Here is a 23,764-nt window from a genome sequence, read left to right on the forward strand (position 1 = left end):
CGGCGAGTAGAAATCGAGCGGTCACCGCTGAAATTTTAACTCCGCGCTAAAACTTCAGCGGCGACCGACCGATGCCCTAAAAATCAGCAGTGCCTGGTCGGTCACCGGTCGGCGACCGACCGATATTGGCTAAAAACTCGCCGAGTGGTCGCCGAGCGGTCGCCGAGCAGGCTGATTTTGGGGGTTGTGACCGTAGCCTTAGCAACCACGGGACAGGTAGCTTTGATGAAGAGAAAGCGGAGGGGCATAACCGTGGCAGCCAGGGGTCCCTCGCAACAAAATTTGTGATTAAGGGTACTAAAACCTGCTTATAATATGGCGTTTGTTTGTTAAAGATCTAATATAATTTTAGCATATGAATAAGTGCACCATTCTGGAAGGTCACAATGATGGGCAATGACAAAGCTTTGTTGAGCTAGCACTATAGTGCCACTCTCACTATGTCATTAAAGGCTCCGCAGCTGGCCTGCTGTAACAGACAGCCAGAGACCGTAGTGTTGCCTGCATGGCCATTGTGTGTTGTTGCATGGACCAAAGTTTAGGTCTTTGTGCACATGATACACTGTTCTGTGTTGTGTTGTTTTCTTGGATTTATTTGGCATTTATCATTCCAACAAGGAATATGTGCTGCTTTTTGTGAGTTAGCCTTTTCTCAATTATAATTTTCATTAATTCTGTCAAGTTGTACATATGATGTCAATCCCCATCATTGTTCGTAGTCATTCAATGTAATATTCCTGTAAAATGTTGAATCAAGTGACAAAAAAAAAACTTTGCAGGTTAGATTGTGTGCTTCCATGTAAACACTTTTAAGTTCATATGAAAGTTGTTAGGCAAGTGAATGTCACAAACCCTGGATAACAGGTTTTACCAGTCAATAAACCTGCCTTTGCCTGTGCATCGTTCTCTCAGAGATCATTTATTGTAGGGTGGACTGGCTGATGCTCCGACCTGAACTGATCGACTGATGCAGGATGGACCGTGAGCGCAAAAAGAGATTACAAGAACTAGCACCAGAGACACAGCATGTATTGCCACGTAGCCTTCTTCCCCATCTGCACTGCCTTACGGATTCCTTTAAGGTACAGTACTATGCTTTCTCACTCCTTCATGTGTTATTAATCTTTCCCACAGGAATAGGATGTAACCACGATGGGGCTTTCAGACTGGACCTGTGTAGATATGCTAGTGCAGCGTACCGGTGTATGCCGAAATAGGCAGTGTACTTGTGCAAAAATGTTGAAGGAAGCAAGCAATCACAGGAATGAGAAAAAGGACATGTTTTGGTAAATCCTGGATCCAGCTTAGAAGGAGTTTTCATCAGACTGATGTAGGGTAGCCTAGCATAGTGTTGTGTACTATCGCATAGGCATGGCATACAGTGGCATAGTATACAAATATACCAGGCCTGAGAGGCTCTGGTTGAAACTATGTGCATGAGGTGACTTCAATAAGCACTATTTTCTGAGGGGCGCAGCCCCTCAGAAAATAGTGCTTATTGAAGTCAAGGAATGCACATAGTTTCAACCGGTGCCTCGAACAATGGCCTGGTCTATTTGTTTTATATCCCTCCCAATGAATAGAGTAATAGACTGCTGGTATTCTGTAATTTACCCTTTTTAGAGCATCCTTGCCTCACTCTTTCGAGAAGATTCACAGGTCAATCATGCTTGGGAAAGCAGCAGGAGGGTAGCGCGTACGCGTATTGTGAAGAGACAACTGCGCGCTCGGCCACAGTGCACGTGCACTGCTGTACAACGTACTAGTAAACATGCGCAAACTGCAAACTCAATATGCGCTTCATGCATGCAATACGCCTATCCGGTCTGTAAGTACGTTGGTGTGCTAGAGCTGATCAACAATGTGAGCTACAGCTGTTGTTATGTTTTCTATTGTCTTTCTACTACTAGCGTTTTCTAGCTGTCTATACATGAATATGGACTATCCTTTGCGGGAAAATGCAAGTATACATTGTAAATTTGGGTAGAACATTCAGTAACGGCAAGTCTACGTTAGATCTGGCCCTAAGCGCCATCGTAAATTTGTGTGATTCGTGTTCTAACGTCTCAGACTCTAGCCTAGACCTAGACGAGTCTAACGTTACTCAAATAGATCTAACTGATATGGTTTCTACAAAAGGATCACATTACGGGAACTACGGTTAGACAGGTAGAAATAGTAGCTAGATTTAACTTACATGAGAAATAGTTAAGCAGGCCTAACCTGTTAGATCTACTAGATCTACCGGGTACATTATTGTCAACATCTTTTGGGTTTGTCGCTCGAGTTTATGAAATGCGAGACCAAATTTCAAGCGGCGAAGCATGAACTCCCCAAATTTACAGGCAGTCCTACACTGGGATAGGCATAGACACTTACCTTGAATCTAGCATACCGTAGTTAGGGGATCACACTTTCTCGTACATGGCCCCAAAACTTTGGAACGACCTTCCAATATCTCTAGGGGTCTTTATGAGACCAAGATCTACGGTACGTAAAGATCAATGAAGAATCTAGAGCCCATATGTTTGCTATAGATCTACGATAATGCCTACTCTGTTGTAACGTAATATTCTATTCCACAACGCCATGGGCATCTGTTTAGGTAGAAAGAGAGCTCTATAAGAGTCTCTCTGGGTGAGTCTGATATTTTTTCTAACGTTACACGTATCAAGTGTATTGTCTACAGTGTGCCATACACATTCATTTGTACGTGAAAATTGACTGTGTGGTTCTCGCAAAGTGAAGGCGTCGCGATACCATTCATTTTTACATGAAATCTCTCGCGAAGCAAAGGTGCTGCGATACCCATTCATTTACACGTGAAATCTTTCACATCGCGACGCAAAGCAAAAGCGCGAAATTCACCAGCGTGATATAGTTTTTTTTTACTATTTCCCTAGGGAGAATAGCGAGAAGTGGATTTGTATGGTAGAAATATGTTTCGTCGCTTTCATTGCTCTCGACCAATCAGAGGACGAGAAGCAATTTATGAGGGATATAATGTTGCATAGACTAGGCTTGTATATAAACTGCAAAATTTCTGTGTCCTGTACAGGAAAAAAAGAAAGTATGTCCTCTTTTTTTTTTGTCCGTCTCGTGTAAACTGTTTTTGCATCGCTTTGCATATTGTTTATGGAGGCCAGCCATTGACAAAGCATAGGGTACCGTAAGCTTGGGAAGGCATAGACCATTCGATACTTTACAACTTTACGCAGGCCCCTTCAGTCCCCTTCACCAGGTTCACCTTCACTAATCCTTTGTGTGCTCTAAACATGCTGTGCATTTTTATTAGTATAAGTTGGCCTAATTGTAAGCAATGAAGTTTGCCCACTCTGGCGTAACAATGTGTTTCAGAGTCTAATGGAAAGGCCATGCAATGGTGACATGATAAAGATTAACTCGTTGAGGACGAGTCCTGAGTATACTCCAGCAAGTGTCTCTGGGAAATGCGTGTTGTTGCAAAATCAGCCCCTCCTCAACGTGTTAAAGGACAAGTTCACCTTCATTAACATAAGGATTGAGAGAATGTAGCAACATTAGTAGAACACATCATTGAAAGTTTGAGGAAACTCTGACAATCGGTTCAAAAGTTATGAATTTTTAAAGTTTTTGTGCAGTTAACGCTGGATGAGAAGACTACTGCAGTGTATGATGTCACATGCGTACAACAGCATAAAGAAAATATAAAGAGAATTTCACAAAATTTCATCTTTTGAAAAACGTACACATTCCCTTGATTCGTTACTGACATATGTTATGGGTAATATTATTTCCATTGCCTTTAGAAAGAGGCAAGTCAAGTGCTCTTTTATTATGTGAAAAAAGTGAAAATATGTTGAATTTTCTTTACATTTTCTTTATACTGTTGTACTCATATGACATCACGAGCCTTAGTAGTCTCCTGAACCAGCGGTTTCAAAACAAAAATTTTAAAAATTTATAACTTTTGCATCGATTGTCCAATTTTTCTCAAACTTTCACTGATGTGTTCTACTAATATTGCTGCATTCTCTCAATCCTTATGTTAATGAAGGTGAACTTGTCCTTTAAGAGACAAAGTAATCTTCATATTGTCACTTACATTTGAGCCAATCAGCGAAGAAGGCACAGTTATGGACATGCCAATTGATAAATTAAACCCAAGTTAATCCACATCTCCACCAATACTATACCATCCCTTCCACCTGTCTAGGACGAGCCATTTTGTATCAACACACACTTTCCACAGACACCTGCCCGAGTATACTCAGAACTAGTCTTCAGTGGGTTAAAGTGTGTGAAACTTTGAGATTCCATCACTTTCTTTACAAGCAGTTTAGATGAAACTTCTGCCATGCCATAGATAGGGTGTGCGACAACATATCAAAATTCCCATGTGACATATTTGGACCTTGGACTCTCCTCCCTACACCGAGGGGATTCTTAAAAAGCATTTGATGAGTCACATGATATTTCATAATACAAAATAAAATTCCCAACAACTTGCACCAGAGAACAGGAGGGGAAAAAGATGTAAATGATGCTCATGAATATATTGGTACTTTGTGCAGGCAGTCAAGAGGGGAATTAAAAACACATCGGACAGAAGAAAAAAAATGAGAGAGGGAGACTGGAAGTGGAGAGTTTATACCCCATGTGCAATATTTTTGTTTACATGCAAAATAAAGAGTAAATTTCTCAGTCTCTTCTGTAGCATGCTGGTTGTACTTGATGCAATATCATACACCAGCAAATCACAGAAACAAAAAAAAACAAAACAAAAAACAATAAGATGAGAGAGGGAGACTGGAAGTGGAGAGTTTTAATATACCCCATGTACAGTATTTTTGTTTACATGCAAAATAAAGAGTTAATTTCTCTGTCTCTTCTGTAGCATGCTGGTTGTACTCGACACAATATCATACACCAGCAAATCATGTAATTGGAAATACAGTGCATTAAATTAATTTCATGAGAATTTATCAATTCATGGATTTTACATAAATAAAACCCTTGTGGAGTACAGTATATGACATCTGCTGCTACGACTAGATCTATAAGAAATCTGGATGTAATGCATTGTCAGCTTGCTGCATCAGGGAAGCATGAATTATTTGTTAATTGCAAGATGGATCAAAACAACTTGTGTGAATTACATTAGTTAGGTTCACACGCTGTTCCTAAACTTTAAGTTTGGGTCGAAACTTAACTCTCGATGATTAGCTTGTATTTTAGCACCATGTGGACTTACTTGAAAGTTAGCAATCTTAAAGTTTAGTCGATGATTAGAACCACGAGACATCTTAGGGTTTACGCTCTCTCTCTCCATGAGCCACAGGGGTCTCCACTCGTAGTTTCGCTCCATGTGGACACAATAATCAATGAGCTTGTGAGTTAGCTCGAACCTCACGTCTTGTTTGCTGCACTCTTGGGCATAAAGTCATCTAGCCAAGACTCTGCACTTCCATTGTAATCAATAAGTGGGGCTCGCTCGTAAGTTTTAACTTAAAATTTAGGTGCGTATGTGAACCCGCGTCGTGAATTCACAAGTGGAGCTAATCATCAACAGTTAAGTTTTTGACCTAAACTTCAAGTTTGGCAACTGCATGTGAACGTAACTAGTGACATTTCAGCTCTGACATGATAAATCAGGTATGTACATCTGAAGTAAACAGATGTAGCAATTTTTCTTATTCTGTGTAAAGACCAGAATTTAGTTTAGGAGCGGGAGGAGAACCCCAGCATGTGGACTATAAAGGATCAGTTTTATCACCTTCATTGAATTGTTTTCAGTGTGCATGTGCACAATGTCTCAGTGGATCATGTGTGTTGTGCACATTATAGGAGAGAGTCAGTAGCAAGGAGAACAATGAAGGTCCTACAGCAGCAGCCTGGCTACTGTTTGAACAGATCTGGAAGAGAGACAACTGGTATGAACAGCTTGTGAAAGCACTGCGAGAAGAAGAATACCATTCACTTGCTGACAAACTGGAAGGACCAGGTACATAACATTGTTGGGGCGACAAAACCTTGTATCTCAAATATGTCGAAACGTTTAGGATAGTGAAAAAACATAGCAGCCAAAGCACTATCACAACTGGGATCACCTTTCTTTTCACATGCCATGGTGGCTTCATTTTATGAATAGACAGCTAGGATTTGGACAGGACATCACTTGACTGATTAATCTGATGATTAATAAAAAAAAAAGTGATTTTTTTTTTGGTCAAAATTTGTGATACAGGTTTTGTCAACCCACTGAATATTGACGGTTAGTGATTCCTGTCATTGTCATTTCATTTTTGTTAAAGAATGTGGTCTTATTACATGAGAACTCAATCGCGTCATGACTGATTGTTACAATATGTTTATCATCATTCTTCAACCTGTGTGACCTTGAATCACAAAACCCCCAAAAAGGTCATACAGGTAAAATTGTCTGTTTGCCTGAAATACCTGTTGTAGGTCAACAAGACTTATATTTGATCATTATGGCTATTTTCTGAAACCATACTTGTATGTCTAAAGTTTGGAAGCATGTACCTAAAGGACAAATGCAGAGCAAATGCATGTTGACTTGTGTTGATTTATAATACCCCGATCATTGCTTATGAGGCCCAAGGAATATCTAGATATGTGCCATATTTTTTACAATAATTGGTAAACTTTTCTTTCTTCAGATTAGTTGGATAGGCCCCTACCCCTACTAAAAAAAAAAAAAAAAAAAAAAAAAAAAATGAATCATCCAAACCATGATTCACTTTGTGACCTGTCAATCACTGCTTAATGTAATATGATGAACAAAAGACACTGAAATGCACCTTCCCCCTGAACTGAGCATAACTTAATATACATTATGTTTCCATATCACTGATATGATTAACAAATCAGATATTGTATGGAAACATGCAAGTTATGCTCAGTTTTTAATAGGGAAAGGTTTATTCCAATATCTCTGCTTTGTAGAATTGCCCTGATTTTGCTATCTGAATATAGAGAAACCCTGACCTGGCAGTGCACTGACACTATCAGACAGATACTGTGTTACCCACCAGTTCCATGATATGTGCTACTGTGAAATCGGTACCTGGATGCTATTAAGCCAAACATAAAACCCACCTACAAACATAACCCTAACCCTAATCCTAATCCTTGTATTCATAACTGAAGCTAAAACCTTATCACAGCCCTAACCCTAAGTCCTTTGAGGAAGCAGTACGAGCAATTGTTGCAGGAGCAAATGTTGTGTCACCTACCCACCAGCATCCAAACACCTTGGAAATGGACCCTAAAGTGACCTGCTGCAGCACATCAAATTTGCACCAAAACATCATGCCTGTGAAACAAATGCTGTCTGGTGTCAACAGGGGTGTCACAGACCTTAAGTGGTGCATTTTCATATAGTGTTTTGAATACTGGTAAATGCTTCTGACATGAGTTTGAAAATAACAGCAAAACAATGGTTTCTTGAAATGCAATAAGGACTTCAGTTAAATTGATGTCGGACAGTGGCAGATCCAGAGAGGACAGCACCGGGCGCACGCCCCCCTTTATTTTTTGTTGAAACAAAAGAAAAAAAAAAAAAAACTGGAGAGGTGCGTGCACCTCCCTTTGATTTTGTAAACGCGCCCCCTCTTTACGGAATTCCTGGATCCGCCCCTGTGTCAGATGTAATTGCATCTCATCCACAAATCTAACATGTAGTTATGAATGCTAAACATTTATTTTGTGCAATAGGCCTCCCAAGTGGCCATTGAGAGAGATTAAAACAAGACAGCCTGTAAAGAAAAACCTTAATGATGCTATGTTCCTAGAAGAAACCCTCTTTGACAATTGTGACCTGCGACAACGGTTTCAGGCAAAAGTCGCAAGAGCAAATTCCCTCCTTGGCGGGGTACAAAGATTTTGACCGTTATTTTTGTCGATTTAGGTTTTTTGCAGAAATCGAATCTTTGATATGTTTTCTACATCTACACTAAATTTCATAGCATAAGACTAAGTTTTTCCTAGCGAAAATGCAATTTTAAGCACCCCATGTAGGATCGCACTCGTCATTTTCGAGCTTCTTTCAAACGCCGCGGCAATATCCCCAGTGTTGCTACGGCGCAGGGTCTCGCATGCGATTGGCTGGTGCGTCGCACACATTTACGTAGTTCAGCTTTCGGAGACACCAGTTGCAGCGTTTCGTGAATGCTTTGTCCACGCGTGCATGATTACGTGCTCCATTGTTCTGCTAAAATAGATATGCTCGCTCTGTAGTACATGCTCTTCGTTTGGCTTTCTATCCGAGCTATTCTACTGCAATCTTCGACAATGGAAATGAAACAAAAAGTGAACAGCAGTGCTACCAACTTCCAATGTGAAAACAGATGCATGGGGAACATGGTTTGATCACATCAGAGTCGCAAATCACTACACAAATCGTGCATCATGATATCGGAAACTCACCAGTCACTTGTAGCATGACATAATCGTGTGAAAAGAAAACTAATATTCTCAAATTCGTCTGCTTGTAGTAAAAATTGTGACAGCAGGCTGACTATTAAAGGGAAGGTAGACAAGAGGAAAGGAAAGGTCACATATGACCAATTATGCTCAAACACTACACTTCTAGATAGCACCAAACCAATGAGTCGTGTTTGTTTGTGTGTTTTAACATAATAAACATCACCGAACAAAGCAATAAAGTAGCACGGCTTGTAAAAACAAAACAAACAGGAAGCGTGACCCTTTGCCAGCTCTAGTAATTTTCTGCCTTCAAAAGGGTCGCCAATGATAAAGACAAATCAACTGCAATGAAAACGCGATTTGTAAATGTGAGGATTCGCCACCCACTCCTGTTAGTGTTGCATGCACACGGCCATGGTGTGTGGATGCCGTTGCGTAATGAGTGCACCATACACACGTACACCATCACGTTTGCAGTTATCGTATCCGCCATCTTGAAAGAAGTACTGGTAAACAAAGCCGAGCGAAACGCATTGTTTTTCGGCTCCCATACGCTGAGCTGCGAGGAAGGTGCCCGGGAAATTTGACTCTCTCAGTGAGCCTATCAGAAGGCGATGTGGTTGCTAGAGGCGGAGCTTAACATCGATTGGCACCATTGTGCGGATGGGTGATTCTCACCTAGCATCGCCGCTCGGACATTGTCTTTGAGAAAGAGGTGAATCTTCAAAGCCCGTTTTCTCGCAATTTTGTCAGGCTAACAACTTAAAAAGTCCGTTTTATTCCGCTTTCTTTGCCCACTTATGGTGCCAAAGAATACAAGTGTTTGATATCAATGGAAAGCTTAGGAAATGGGCAGTGTGATTCAGTGAAAAAATGAATTTTCAAAATTCCTGACTTTTGCCTGAAACCGTTGTCTCCGGTCACAATTTTTTTTTTCCGACATAGATGCATAACAAGTCATATGGAGGATAGTCCCCCACACTTAAAATGTTTATTTCTCGCTGAATGTACTCCTGTGAATAAAATTAAAGTCTGTGGTAATGCACAGTGGCAATAGACACTGGAGCTTTATGAGCCACTCATTGTCATCGTGGCATGCTTATGCTATGTCTACACAATGTTCCCTGCGGCCACAGCAGCTTCGTTTGCCCAAAATGAAGTGCACTGTGGCGAGGTGGAATATTCTCTTCTTTTCCCTTTTTTCCCCTTTTCCCTTTTTTCCCCTTTTCCCCCTTTCACTCCATATTCTAGTCTTGTTTGGTCCAGTCCTCACTCCAGTGAACAGTGACACAGCATTTGCTCCTACGACATTTAGCAATATCAGATGCTGTTCTCGAGACATCTGGTTAGGCTAGACTACACATATTTCCTGTGGTGTCCCACTAGGGACCACCTCCAGTCATGTTTGCCCATTCCATCCCCCTGCATTGTCTCACGTCCATCCCATTTTGTCGATGGTGGTGTGAACCGTGATTTCCGTGGCTGCAGGAAACATGGTGTAAACGTAGCATTAACGAGCTTGGACATTGTCATCTTTTATTCCACAGAAAAGCAGTCCAGTTTATGTGTGGTGAGCCCAATGTCCCACAGCCAGCAGGGCAGACATGGGACAGGTTTCAGCCCGTCACCAGACCAGGGCGCTGTGGAAACCAGTAGAGCTGAGCAGCGTATGTTTGTTTCTTTGTTTTTTTATTTGTTTGTCTGTATGAGGGATGTTTAAAGGGGCATTCAGGACGATTTTCATAATTTTACATCAACAGCTTCATGTACAGATTTGTGGAATTTATTGTGGTTCTTGAGCAGAAAAACAGTACTTTGAAAAACCTTAAACAAATTACACTGAACAGAGATGATGACATAGGAGCCTCACATATTTCAGAAATGTAGCAGTGTCATTCCATTACAACACCGCTTGCTTGCAAGTTCACCTGTGTATAATCTATGCATGCCTTCTTCTTTTGTTCTGCTTCCTTGAGCCCCATCTCATATGCATTCTTATGTTGAGGCTGCCATGTCATCATCCTTGTTCATTGCAATTTGTTATAAATTTCAAAAACATTCTTATTCTTCATCCCAATCATTATAAATTCTGAAACTCTGTACCCAGTATAACTAATTTATATTTGTTCAAATGTAAAAATATCAAAATCATCCGGAGGTCTTCTTTAATGTTGGCTTTCTTCCTTTTGTTCTGGAATAGTCTGTTGTTCATTTAGGGGATAAAGTAAATCTCACGCTCAAAATACATCCATACGCATAAACCATTATATAAAAGTCACCATTCAACAACAGATGCATCTTTCCATGATATTGTATGTGCATGTACGAGGTAATCACGTCAAAGCTCATGAATACACAGTTTGGTAGCTTTGTGCTGATTGGGTGACTTTCATGGACCAGAATTCGGTTGGAATATTCGTTAGGCAGGTGTCGAGGACTCGTAGGGCAAATGCCTCGGTTTATCTGGCGAGTGAAGTGAGCCAGATATCAATATGTGTTATTGTTGAATCTACAGACTCCAACAAGGCCAGGGCCATCGACAAGAGGCTATAATGTGAGCCAAGTGGCTCTAAAGTACAAAGCCAAGTTTTTGTCGAGCCCACAGGAGGTGAGGGGAGACTAAGGGATCGCCTGCGGCGTCTGTCCGTCTGTCGTCCGTCCATCCATCCATCCATTCGTCCGTCCGTCGTCTGTCCGTAATGCTACAAAAACTTCAATAACTCTTTACTCTGGGCTTCAATTGCAATCAAACTTCGAGGGAAGAGGGGTTATACAAAGTTTCACATTATACCATATATGAGGGTCACCTCAAGGTCAAAGCTCACAGGCAGGGGTCAATGAACTTTAGGGCCCAATGTTAAGTTTTTATGGCGCATTTCTATTATGGGTCATGACTTTTGATCCATAGGTCTGTTTGTGACTAAACTTGGATGGTAGATGTCCCTTGGGGAGTGGATGATCACCACAAGGTCAAAGGTCACAAGCAGGGGTCAACGAACTTTTAGAGCCCAATGTTGAGTTTTTATGGCGCGTTTCTATTATGGGTCATAACTTTTGATCCATAACTTCATTTGTGAGTAAACTTGGATGGTAGTTGTCCCTTGGGGAGTGGATGGTCACCACAAGGTCAATGGTCACAAGCATGGGACAACGAACTTTTAGAGCCCAATGTTAAGTTTTTATGGCGTATTTATATTATGGGTCATAACTTTTGATCCATAGGTCTGTTTGTGACTAAACTTGGATGGTAAATGTCCCTTGGGGAGTGGATGATCTCCACAAGGTCAAAGGTCACAAGCTGGTTTCAACGAACTTTTAGAGCCCAATTTTACGTTTTTATGCCGCGTTTCTATTATGGCTCATAACTTTTGATCCATAACTCCATTTGTGACTAAACTTGGATGGTAGATGTCCCTTGGGGAGTGGATGGTCACCACAATGTCAGTGGTCACAAGCAGGGGTCAACAAACTTTTAGAGCCCAATGTTAAATTTTTATGGCGTGTTTCTATTATGGGTCATAACTTTTGATTCATAACTCCGTTTGTAACCAAACTTGGATGGTAGATGTCCCTTGGGGAGTGGATGGTCACCACAAGGTCAAAGGTCATGGGCAGGGGTCAATGAACTTTAAGGGCCTATTGTTAAAGGTGCATGGTCCCGGTGTTTTAGTCAAATGCATACGCGGGCGCACGGCGCAAGTTTCCCATAGAGACCTACGCTATCGACTCCTCTTTAGTGCTTACGCTTTGGCCCACTTCCCCGAGTTCAGCTCATGATTCGACTGAGGGGGATGACAGCTTCAGCAACCGTCTTTTGTGATGTCATAATAAGAAGCACATATGCACGCACCCTGGCATTACTACAAACTGCGTGTTGCGCAGAGAAGACAACGAAGGCATCGTTACTTAGCAACACCTATGCGCTTTACTCTTGATGACAGCTCAACTTCGGCTATCTTCGTATCAATGCTAACGGTGATCGGCAGTATTATCAACAGCGCCCTCTATACTACCGGGACTATGCACCTATAAGTTCTTATGGCACATTTCTTTTTTGCCATAGATTTTTACCCTTTTATATCTCTTTTTATCTGTTATATCTCTTTTTTTTAATCTGTATATATCCCATTCGCGTACAATTTCTTGTATGCGAATGGGTGAGACACGTTATGGCACTTACCTTGTTTCAAAGTTGTATATATTAGGTGGTCTGTTTCATAACTGTGTAAGGGGTAGGTTTTTGGAAAGATAGTGGAACAGATCATACTTGAAAGCATGGAGTCTGGAGAATTTCAAAAGGATCGAATACATGTTCGCTGAGCTTACACTTTTAGTGGGCCCGCATATCGTAAACATCAACAACAGATTTTGGGAGACTGCATCATATAATGGTGATATGGACCTTAGTCAAATGATTGAAAAGAGTTATCGCATGACCAGTCTTTGTCTTGCCTATTGTCCAACTGCACTTCTAACTGGGCATTACAGTTGTAGTATACATTTTGTACAATGATCGGTACTAGCAACCACTCGGCTGCATTCAGCTGCATTGCCTATGGATCATAAATACGTTGCTGTTGTGCATGTGTGCAGTTCAGTTACACGTAGCTTGGAGCTAGTGTTTGCATGGGAATCTCTTGAAAGTGGCTAGCACAGGAATTCAAATCATGTCACCATCATATAAAACAAATAATGCACTATCATTTGGTAATTTGTGGGAAAACCTGTCCACCCTTTGTAATTTTTGAACAGTCCAAACACATTTCGCTTTGCCCTGTGTGTTTCAGACTGCTCGAGGGTTACTATCAGGTGGATGATTCTTACAGAATGCCCTGTGCATGTACGTTATTTGTATATTTATGCATTCTTCTTCCATTGCAGAGAGCAGCCAGCTGACTGCAGCCAAACCACCAATCCTGGAGCCAGAGGCCAAAATTTCCCCTACCTCTAATGCCGGTAGCAGCACCAGCAATGATGCCCCTGGCACCCCTTCCATGTGCAGTCCCGCTCACAGTGGCTTGGCAGCGATGTCGGCCCCTGCCTGTCAGCCTGGAAATGGTGGAACTGACTTCCAGAATGGTGGGTGTGGCAGTGGATTGGCAGCGATGTCGGCCCCTGCCTGTCAGCCTGGAGATGGTGGAACTGACTTCCAGAATGGTGGGCATGGCAGTGGGGGGTGGGGGGGGGGGGTATGTTCGTCTGTGTGTCCGATGTTTAGAAACAGCTAGAAGTGTTGAAGAAATCTCTTGAGGTTTTCAATTAGTGCCAAGTCTGAAAGCATTTTGTAGGCACTGGTGTGTTTTCATGAAATACCCCACAGTAATTTACATTATGTACTGCAGTCTCCTTGCTAAGTCAGTTGGATTATTGTCTGAATGTGAATTTTGCAACATCATCTAGAAAGGTATTATGGATTAAACTTTCTTTAGCTTTGCAAACTTTGCTCTGTTTTCAGGTTGTCCGTCTGTCCATACCACAATTGTGACAAACAGGTCATTTCAATTTTCTGCCAGTAATGTGAAAGTGTCATCTCACATTGTCAAGATGTGTAACAGTATTCTAGACCTGTCGGAAGAACCATGTATTGTTTTTCAGTAGTCTATTATCCTGTCACCAAATTTTGCTATTAAGAGGTCTGTAACATTTTAGATCATTTATTTATTTTTATGTTTGGCTGTTCTGATTGTGTATGTCAGTATACTTTTGGTTGACATTGGCTTCAGGTTTCCACATCTTTTGAGATTATGAGAAATCTCTTGTGAAATATGAAAGAGCATACAATTCTAAGAGAAATTCAATGTTTATTTAATGAACATTGGCTTTGGAATATCTGAGATACACAAAATACCAAAAAAAAAAGTTTTTTTTTTGTTTTTTTTTTACAATGTTTTGGATATGTCTGCCATTTCCAAACTGATTTTCATCAAATAAACTTTTAATTCTTCTGAGAATTGTATTCTCTTTTGATTTTTTATTTTTTTTTATAAGTGATTCCTATCATGTTGCAAAAAGTTAAAATCTGATTTCTCCCATGTCAACCAAACTATACCATCAATTTAATGTTTCATCATTCCTCTTTTTTGTACCGACAGGCAGCCAAAATGTACCCCCCGGCCAAAATGTACCATCCAGCTCAAATGTAACCTTCAGCCAAAATGTAATACCTGGCCAAAGATCATCACAGGTCCAAGAGGTAAGTGGTACACTGAGAATCTGTTTTAAGCTTGACCATGATTCTTTCACCCTGTTTAAGAAAAAAAAAAAAAAAAATCAGTCATATTATTCATATGAAATTGGGAACATTTCACCATTTACTCATTGACATTTTAGCCCGTTGAGGACGGACTGATTTTGCTACAACACGCATTTCCCGTAGACACCTGCCGGAGTATACTCGGGACTTATCCTCAATGGGTTAAAATCCATTCCCTTGCAAATATGAAAAACATGTGACTGTTGCATAGAAAGTATGATGAACTTCCCCACACAGAGCCAACTGAATTAGCTCAAAATGAACTGAAATTACAAATCACATATTAATACAGAATGAATAACATATCAAATGTTTTTAAAAATTGTACATACTATACAAGCATATCCAATACACGACAATTGGCAAATTGGAACTAAGAATATTAGCGCAACTGAAATTCTTTTAAGATTTCTGTGGTGGTGGAACATTTGTTTCTGGGTGGTTTCATGGTACACCATGTATTCTTTCGTTGTTGCATGCTTTTCATGAGATACTGTTCATGCATGACACACAGTCTCCTTTTCTGTAAATGTAACTCAATTTATTTCTCTACTGTCATCAGAATCTGCTGCCGGGAGCTGTCATGACAGAATCACCCAGAGCTGTCCAGAGATTAGTGTCTGAACCACAGGGTGGCAATGTTGGAAGTGGACACCACAACCCCATCTCACCCTTGGATAACCCGCAAGCAAGTCCATCAAGTCTGGATGCAGGCAAGTCCTCCCAAGTTGCTACGCAGATGCACAATTCAGCACCTGCAGTATATGATCCCACCCCTGCAGTGGCTGCAACAAAGGTCAACATATCAGCACCTCCTGCTGCAGAGATGGCAGACAACTCCAAACCCAATGTGGTCTCAGATGGATGTACACGTATTGTACGGTTGGACCATCACACAGCTTCCAAACAACTTGTTAGCAATCCAGGAATTGGATCAGGATCGGAAACTTCTCCACATAACTCACACTACGGAGGCGACGTGGCTGAATCCCGCCAGAGTTCTTCACGAACAGGTGGTACTTATTTAAAGGTACTGACTAACGGTGACATCAGGAACAACCTGAACGAACATGTCGACTTGCGTAAAGATTTTCATGAGACTCCAAAAACATCCTCCCTTTCCAAATCAATTGACGTCAAGGAGGCACAAGAATATGCAGACTATAGTATAGCTCAGCCACTGAATGCTGAAGATGCTTTACCACTTAATTTAACAAGTGTGGATCTCTTGTTTAGTGCCAGTTCTGATGGAGGAAGTGGACCCATGGGAAATACTGGTTCCAGCCAGGAGGTGGGTGAAAAGAAGACATTAATGAATCCATTCAGTACATCTTTTGATAATAATTAAAACAATAATGGCACTTTTGAAATTGACATGAAATCATGATTACACAGGAATACAAAGATATACAAAGATATACAAAGATATACAAAGATATACAAAGGATATCAAAATTTCATGTGATCTTGTTGGTAGAAAATTTTTAATATACAAATCGCTTTAATATCTTTGTCTGTTTTTTGAATGTTTGTGCACATACCTGCCACTGCATAAGGTATGACACTGAAGTCAGCAAAACACAGGATGAATCTAGAACATTTACATTGTAAGATAGATGAATTTAAGGAAGGACATAAAAAGGAAATTCATCAGTGCCAAACTAAATGTCAAGCTGAAAGAGGAACTCCACACCAAAAATAAATGAACCCTAAAAGAAAAAGAAAAAAATCACCCACAGAATGTTCCAAAAATGACAAAAATTTTATAAGAAATAAGGAGGATAATGACAATTTAACATTTCAGATTTTTTCAGAAAACATTTCTTGGACCAGTCCTTATGAATAATCAAATGAACAAGTTGATGATGTCATGCCCTCACAATTTTTATGCCTCTGCCAAAGAAGTGGTGCCGGAGGCATTCTGTTTTCAGGTTGTCCATCCGTCCGTAATGATTTTTGTGGACAGCGTAACTAAAAAAACCTTTAGACATCTCCTCATGAAACTTGGCATGTATGTGTATTAGGGTGTGAAGTTGTGCCTATTAACTTTTGGGTGCACATGCTCAAGGTCAAAGGTCAAAAGGTCAAGGTCAAATGCTCAAAATTTCACTATTTCCCCCATATCTATGCAATGCCTGAAGATTGAAACTTTGTATATACATGTATTACTCAATTAAGATTCTTTAGTGAAAGTTTTATGTCATGAGGTCAAAGTTCAAAAGGTCAAGTAAAATGTTAAAATTTCCCTTTTTTTCTCCAAATCCCCGGGAAATGGTCCAAGGTATCTTCATGGAACATAGTATACATGCATGTACTGACTGGCAGTGAATATCTAGGGAATTTTGGGTTCATGGGTCAAAGGTCAGGGTCAAAGGTCAAGGGTAACACTTCAAAATTTTACTATTTCCCTCATATTTGTGCAATACCTGCGGGATTATTTTATTTTTAAACTTGGTTTATGCATGCTTAACCCAATAGAGATTCTCTGGGAAGTTTTTTTCTTTTTTTGTGCTAAAAAGGTCAAAGTTCAAAAGGTCAAAGATAAAGTGAAAGTGCTGAACTTTAATTCTTTCTCCATCTCTCGGAAGTGGCTCAAGTTATCTGGAAACTTAGTACATATTTATGCATGTTCTGCCTGACAATGATTTTCTTTTGAATTTTAGGGTCAAAGGTCAAGGGTGAAAGGTCGGATAGAAATGGCAACAATTTACTATTCAATATAGAAATTGCATTTTTTTCTCTGTACCTTGAAAATTACTCACTGCATAAACTTATGAAGGGGTCAAAGTCAAGTTAAAGTCCTAAAATCCCCAAATACATACTCTCTCATTCATCCAATTAAACCTAGGTCAAGGAAGGTGAACATTCAACACATCTGTGACAAACGTGTCATGTTAATATTTTGCCAATTGTGTGAAAATGTAATCACACATTCATTGTCCACATGTACAATAGACCTATTACTGAAGGAGAATCATGCATTATGGCTGAGGCATACTAGTTGCCGTAGCGACATTTCTAGTTTATGCATGTTATATATGAAATTCAGAAAAAAATACTATTTTTAGCTGATGCAGGAAAAGGCATATTCCCATACCAAAACATATCAGAGCTAACATTTGTTCTTTCTTACTTAGGGTGGTTTTAATGCAAGTCTTATATTTATACAGCTGAAATACACATATTCATATGACATTTTTGTCATTTCTGTATATGTGAAATGAATGAGAAATTGTAAAAGCATGACATCAACTTGTTTATTTGAATATTTGTATTGACTAGTCAAGGAGCATTTTCTGAAAAATGTTGAAACTTCAGAATGTCATAACTTCCATATTTCTTATCCAATTTTTATTATTTTACCTTGTTCTGCATGATTTCTTTTTTGTCTTATGAAATTTAGAAAATTTTGTAATGTATTTCTTCGTTTATGTCATCCACTTATTAGTGACCGTTTATAAAGGAACACACTTGTGTAAATGTATGTAGATACTTTTCCCTCATCCCAAATGATTCCAATAATTTCTGAGTGTATAATCCTTCACTCACTCAAGTGCAGAAATGAATAAAAAGACATGCACCAGTAATGTTAAATTCAGTGCAAATTCAGCAGTGTGTGTATGTCTCCAGAGCCTTGGAGGACAAGATCACCTTCATATACATGTGGATTGAGATAATGCAGCAATTTAGTTTGAGGAAAATCGGACAAACTGTTGAAAAGTTATGAATTTTTAAAGTTTCTGTGAAGTCACAGCTGGATAAAAAGACTACTACAGTGTATGATGTCACACGCATAGAACGATATAAGGAAAATAGAAAGAGAATATCACAAAATTTCACTTTTTGAAAAGTACACATTCCTTCAACTTGTTACTGACGTATTTCAAAGGTAGTATTATTCCCCCCTCCTTCTTGAAGAGGCAAGTCAAGTGCTCTTTCATTGTGTGAGCAAAGTGACAATATGTTGGTTGAATTTTCTTTCAAACCGTTCTATGCATGTGACATCACAAGCTGTAGTAGTCTTCTCATCCAGCGATGGTGGCATCGAAACTTCAAAAATTGATGACTTTTGAGCGGATTGTCCAATTTTCTTCAAAACAAGGAAAAGTAGAAATTACACGGTGCGTAATATATGTCCCCGCCGGAAGTAGCATTTTGTAGCAAAATGTACAATATAGGTCAAAAATCAAGGTCAAAGGTCAAAGAAGTCAAAGGTCAAAATTCTGTGTAGAAGTTTTGAAGCCCTCACCTAGTGCCATCACATAAAGCTAACGGAATCGAAATCGGGTTAGAAATGGCAAAGGAGTAGCATTTTGTAGGCAATGTACAATATAGGTCAAAAATCAAGGTCAAAGGTCAAAGAAGTCAAAGGTCAAAATTCTGTGTAGAAGTTTTGAAGCCCTCACCTAGAGCCATCACATAAAGCAAACGGAATCGAAATCGGGTTAGAAATGGCGAAGGAGTAGCATTTTGTAGCCAATGTACAATATAGGTCAAAAATCAAGGTCAAAGGTCAAAGAAGTCAAAGGTCAAAATTCTGTGTAGAAGTTTTGAAGCCCTCACCTAGTGCCATCACATAAAGCAAACGGAATCGAAATCGGGTTAGAAATGGCGAAGGAGTAGCATTTTGTAGCATAATGTACAATATTGGTCAATGTCAAAGGTCACAACTGAAATTCTTCTTCTTCTTCTTCTGATTTAAAGTCTGCCTCCTTCAATAGACTGAAGATTCTTGCAGACTGGTGCTATTTACATTATAATACAATTTATTTACAGATATTTACAAGCACATAGAAAATTTGACAAAAAAAACTAGCCACTGTGATCAACCGTTAGACGGTTTCGAAATGATCCCACAGATGGCGCTGAAACAATTTCTGACGACAGGGAATTAATTCTGTGTAGAAGTTTCAAAGCTCCCATGTAGTGCTATCATATAAAGCAAACAGAATCAAAATTGGCTCATAAATGATAGAGAAGTAGCAAATTGAAGATTTTGATCACACGGACACACAGACGGACAGACGGACGGACACACATACGGAGCCCATTTCATAGTCCCCTGCTCGAACTCGTTCGGCGGGGACAAAAATCACTCCTGTGTTCTACTGTATTGCTGCAATCTCTCAATCCATGTGAAGATGAAGGGAAACTTGTCCTTTAAACAGGTGGGCAACAAATGAGTCAGCTGTGCAGCACAAGTTCTCTTCAAACTGCAGGGATTTTGAAAGATATTAGAGAGTGCCTGTTTTATTTGGGAGAGACCAAAATCCCGTAAATAACAAATTTTCATATTTGACAGTCTCATCTTCTCCTAGAACTTGTGGGACTGAATTTTTTACCAGAAGTGACAGAAATCAAGAATCAAGGGGGGATGGGGATGGGGGGGGGGGGGGGTAGTCTGTACAGATGGTGGTGGTACCCCCCACCCTGGCCGGCCCCTGGATAGTCTCCCAAAAATCAAAGTTAGAAGGGTATTGTGTAGGGGGACCTGCTGCTATCCCCAAATCTCGATACTTTGAAAGTTTATTTCAGATTGACAAGTGTTGGGAAGGCAGAGTGTGATGCTCAGATGAGCACTAGACTTAAGGGGTCTCAAGTTGTTTTCTTCTTTTATTGTAAATCTGTTTCTTGCTTTACTGTTGATAGAATTCACTTACCGGAGAATCACCTGGATCCGTCCAGAGATCGGGGTCTGAACCCCAAGGCGGCGATGGCGTGGGTGCACGAAGTGCTGGGTCCGGCCAAGAGAAGGGCATAAAGGGAATCACACTGCTGTCATTTCTCAAAAATTCCATGCCTAGTGTTGCGAAAGGTGTGGGGGAGTACCTCTTAGAGCAATGATCTATGTTGACACCTGACCTCGTAAATCATGGTGGAAGTTTGAGAGATATTAGCATGTTATCACTATTCAAAGAAACCCTTGTTTATTGGTGAATTGAAATAAGATGTCATCATCTCAAACTAGATCCAGTATCACAACTGATTGACAAATTACCCTTCATTGATGTTTGAGCACTGATCATTCAATGTTTTATCAGTAGCCATAATTTTAAAAAAAAAAGTCATGAGCATTCATACTCGGGTTGGATCAGGTAGTCAATCAGCTGTGATAGACACAACAATTCAAAAATTCATTTAATTTTTATGGGTCCAACTTGTCTTATGTCAATTCAAGTGCCAGCCACTGCAAACACTGTGTGTGATTTGATTCAGAAAAAGGAGTGAAGTGAGAGTAGATAGAAGGTAAAGAAGAAGACATGTATTAAGGCAGGGCTTGACATTAAAGGGGACCCGGCAGCCCAGGGCCACCAAAAAATTTAAATCGGGCCACCAATTTCCAAAAAGGTTATCTTTTGGTGTTCTGATTGGGTACTTCAGGTTCAAAATGGATTCTATGTTTCCATTCATATAACACCACTAAATTTCATTGTTGGCTACAAGAAAATCAGATTTAAAGATTTTAGTGGCCCTAAATGGCCACCAGCAGAGAAAAAAAAAAATGTCAAGCTCTGATGAAGGGGAAAAATGGTAGATTGAAGAGATAGATACATACAAGATGTAGTTGAGCGCTTTCTGCGTCTTTAGAGTGGTACGGATAAGTACATAACAGAAAGAATTATCAGTACCAGTTTGGTTTTCCCGAGAGTGTGACTGGAAAAGGACTTAAAACATGTTTCCATTAGAGCAGAATTATAGAGAATAGTTTGGTAACTTCTCCTGAAATGACTGGTTTTTATATATTTTCTTGTTTCTTATTTTGATTTCAATGCAGACATCTCATTTTGATGATCATATTATTCTTAGTAATTTCTTATTATTACAATCATATATGTCAATATTTTTAGCACCATCTTTATTTTAGCTTGTGGAAATGAAAGGAACAAAAAATAGCATTTCTAAAAACACAAAGGGAGGTACATCATTGTATTCCATTTGCAAATATGTGATTTACCAACCTCTAGTTTTAGGAGCACAAGTTTTTGGAGACAAGATGTGCAACACAGCATATTGTCAGCTGAGAACCAGAAGGGTGCTATCGCATCCTAAGATTTGAGCTTAAATAAAAAGCAAAGCAATCAATAAGTTGTTTTTTTTTTTTTCTAAATCAAAAATGAGGAAGTTTATAAACATTGATCTATATGTAGGGTAAAAGAGCACCCTTGTGGTTTTAATTTTTATCATTTTACTGCAAATTAAAGGTAGGGAATCCCATTTGCATGCCTTAAATAAAGAGTTGTATAAATACAGTGGTATGTTGAAGAGAGTATCATTTTAGAAACTCCCATAAAGTATTGAAAGTGGAAGGTAACATTAAGTACATTTTTATTGACCGTTAGATTTTGAATTGAATTTTTTTCGGGGCTCACCATAAATTCCAGTACATTACTAGGCTATCTTTGCAGACCCATGCACTGCATGTGTGTCCATCATGTATTTTTGCGAAGAAAGTTCATCAAAACTTACAAACATTTTTATATACATTCTTGCCACACACTCTATATGTTATTACATCAGCTCTTATACTTTTAGATTTGTGTTTATAGATAAAAAATACAGAAGACTGCAACAAAAAGGCTTAAGTGTGGCTGACACACAGAACTACTGAGTAGTTGAGTTTTGTGCATTATTCAAATTGTAGATAACTGTTGACTTCCAAATTTCTCAGCAGTGGCCAAAACAAGTCCCCTGAGGTTCATATTTAATGTTTTGCTGCATTTTGGGAGGTCTGTAAAAGGTATCCCCTACCTTTAAGATAGATGAATTTTGACACCATAAAGTAGAGAAGATCACGCTCTATAACATGATACCAATATGTCACTACCCACAAAATTGCAATAAAGCCCTTCTGGTTTTCAACCCATAGTATATTCTTAGTCTGAATAGACATGCTCTAGTCATTATGTTATACACGGATTCAGATTTATTCAAATTTATGAAGTTCTTCCGTCGAGATGTTTTCATTGCAACTGATTGACAAATTGCCCTACATCGACGTAAATAAGCACTGAATTGATCAGTGTTTTACGTCGATGTAGGGCAATTTGTCAATCAGTTGCAAGGATTCAGATTTATTGACGAGTATATTTATGTTGTGTTATCTATATTTCTTCATCATTTGTGACAATCCATATAATTTCAGCCTTGATCAGCCTTGATGTTCAAAACATTTGTAAACAATGCAGTTATGTTTTTATTATCTTTATATTCAAATTTTCTTATTCTGGAACATACTGCAGATTGACTTCTGGTATGCAGTATGAATTTAATGGAATATTTTTAAAACAATACTGTGTATAGGTTAGAGCATACTGCTTTGTGACTGCACATCAATTATTGTAAAATGTCATTACAGTGCTCCCCCGTCATAATGAACACAGTTATATTGAAATTCCGGTTACAATGAAGCAAAAATTCAGGCCACAACATTATCCGCTTTATGTTTTTGTTATTGTTTATTTGTTCGGTTATGATGAAATTTTGGTATGATGAAAGAAATCTGCCAGTCTGGAGGACTTCTTTAAAATGGGAGTCCACGTTATCACGAATACGTCATCCCCAAATATACATTTTGGATGCTTTGTGGACAATAACACCAATGCCCTTCTCTTTCAGTGAATCACATAGTGAACACCATTGACCCTAACCCCCCCCCCCCCCCAAAAAAAAAGGAAGAAAAAATACAAAAATCTAATCTTTTTATTTTAATCCAACAAGTCCTTGGCAAATATTGCTGCAAAAAATGTCAGTAGGCACCTCTGAATTTACTGCATCATGGTCAGCAGAGCCATGGGAGCCCCCCCCCCCCCTTTTTTTTTTCACCCCAGAAGTGGCACTAGAAATAGAATGAAATCTTGTTGCACAGTAAGACCTTTGTTTTTGCACTGAAGACCTTTTTTTTTTTTTTTCCCTGGTCAGCTGAAGAAACCCGGAAGTGCCATCACAAGTTGTGCTGAAGACCTTTTTGTTTTGTTTTGTTTTGTTTTGTTTTTTGTCAGGTGAAGAAATGAGGAAGTGCACCACAAGTTGTTAAAAGGCCCTTTTTTTTTTTTTTTTTTTCTTTTGCTTGTCAGCGAATGA

General features: G+C 39.5%; 1 protein-coding gene across 1 annotated transcript; it reads left to right on the forward strand.

The window, feature by feature from the left end:
• Window positions 1-974: 974 nt before the first annotated feature.
• Window positions 975-20,527, forward strand: LOC140245960 (uncharacterized). Its single transcript, XM_072325415.1, has 7 exons — window positions 975-1,082; window positions 5,827-5,983; window positions 9,978-10,097; window positions 13,312-13,509; window positions 14,523-14,623; window positions 15,246-15,974; window positions 20,333-20,527. Exons 1-7 carry the CDS (start codon window positions 975-977, stop codon window positions 20,525-20,527), a joined length of 1,608 nt encoding a protein of 535 aa, XP_072181516.1.
• Window positions 20,528-23,764: the final 3,237 nt, after the last annotated feature.

The sequence above is a fragment of the Diadema setosum genome, unplaced genomic scaffold (genome assembly GCF_964275005.1).
Source record: "Diadema setosum unplaced genomic scaffold, eeDiaSeto1 scaffold_91, whole genome shotgun sequence".
In the NCBI taxonomy this organism is placed as follows: Eukaryota; Metazoa; Echinodermata; class Echinoidea; order Diadematoida; family Diadematidae; genus Diadema; species Diadema setosum.

Coding starts and splice junctions, on each gene's coding strand:
- LOC140245960 (XM_072325415.1), top strand. CDS start 975: ATGGACCGTGAGCGCAAAAAGAGATTACAAGAACTAGCACCAGAGACA. Junction 10,098..13,311: donor AACCAGTAGAGCTGAGCAGC/GTATGTTTGTTT, acceptor CTTCCATTGCAG/AGAGCAGCCAGCTGACTGCA. Junction 15,975..20,332: donor ATACTGGTTCCAGCCAGGAG/GTGGGTGAAAAG, acceptor TACTGTTGATAG/AATTCACTTACCGGAGAATC.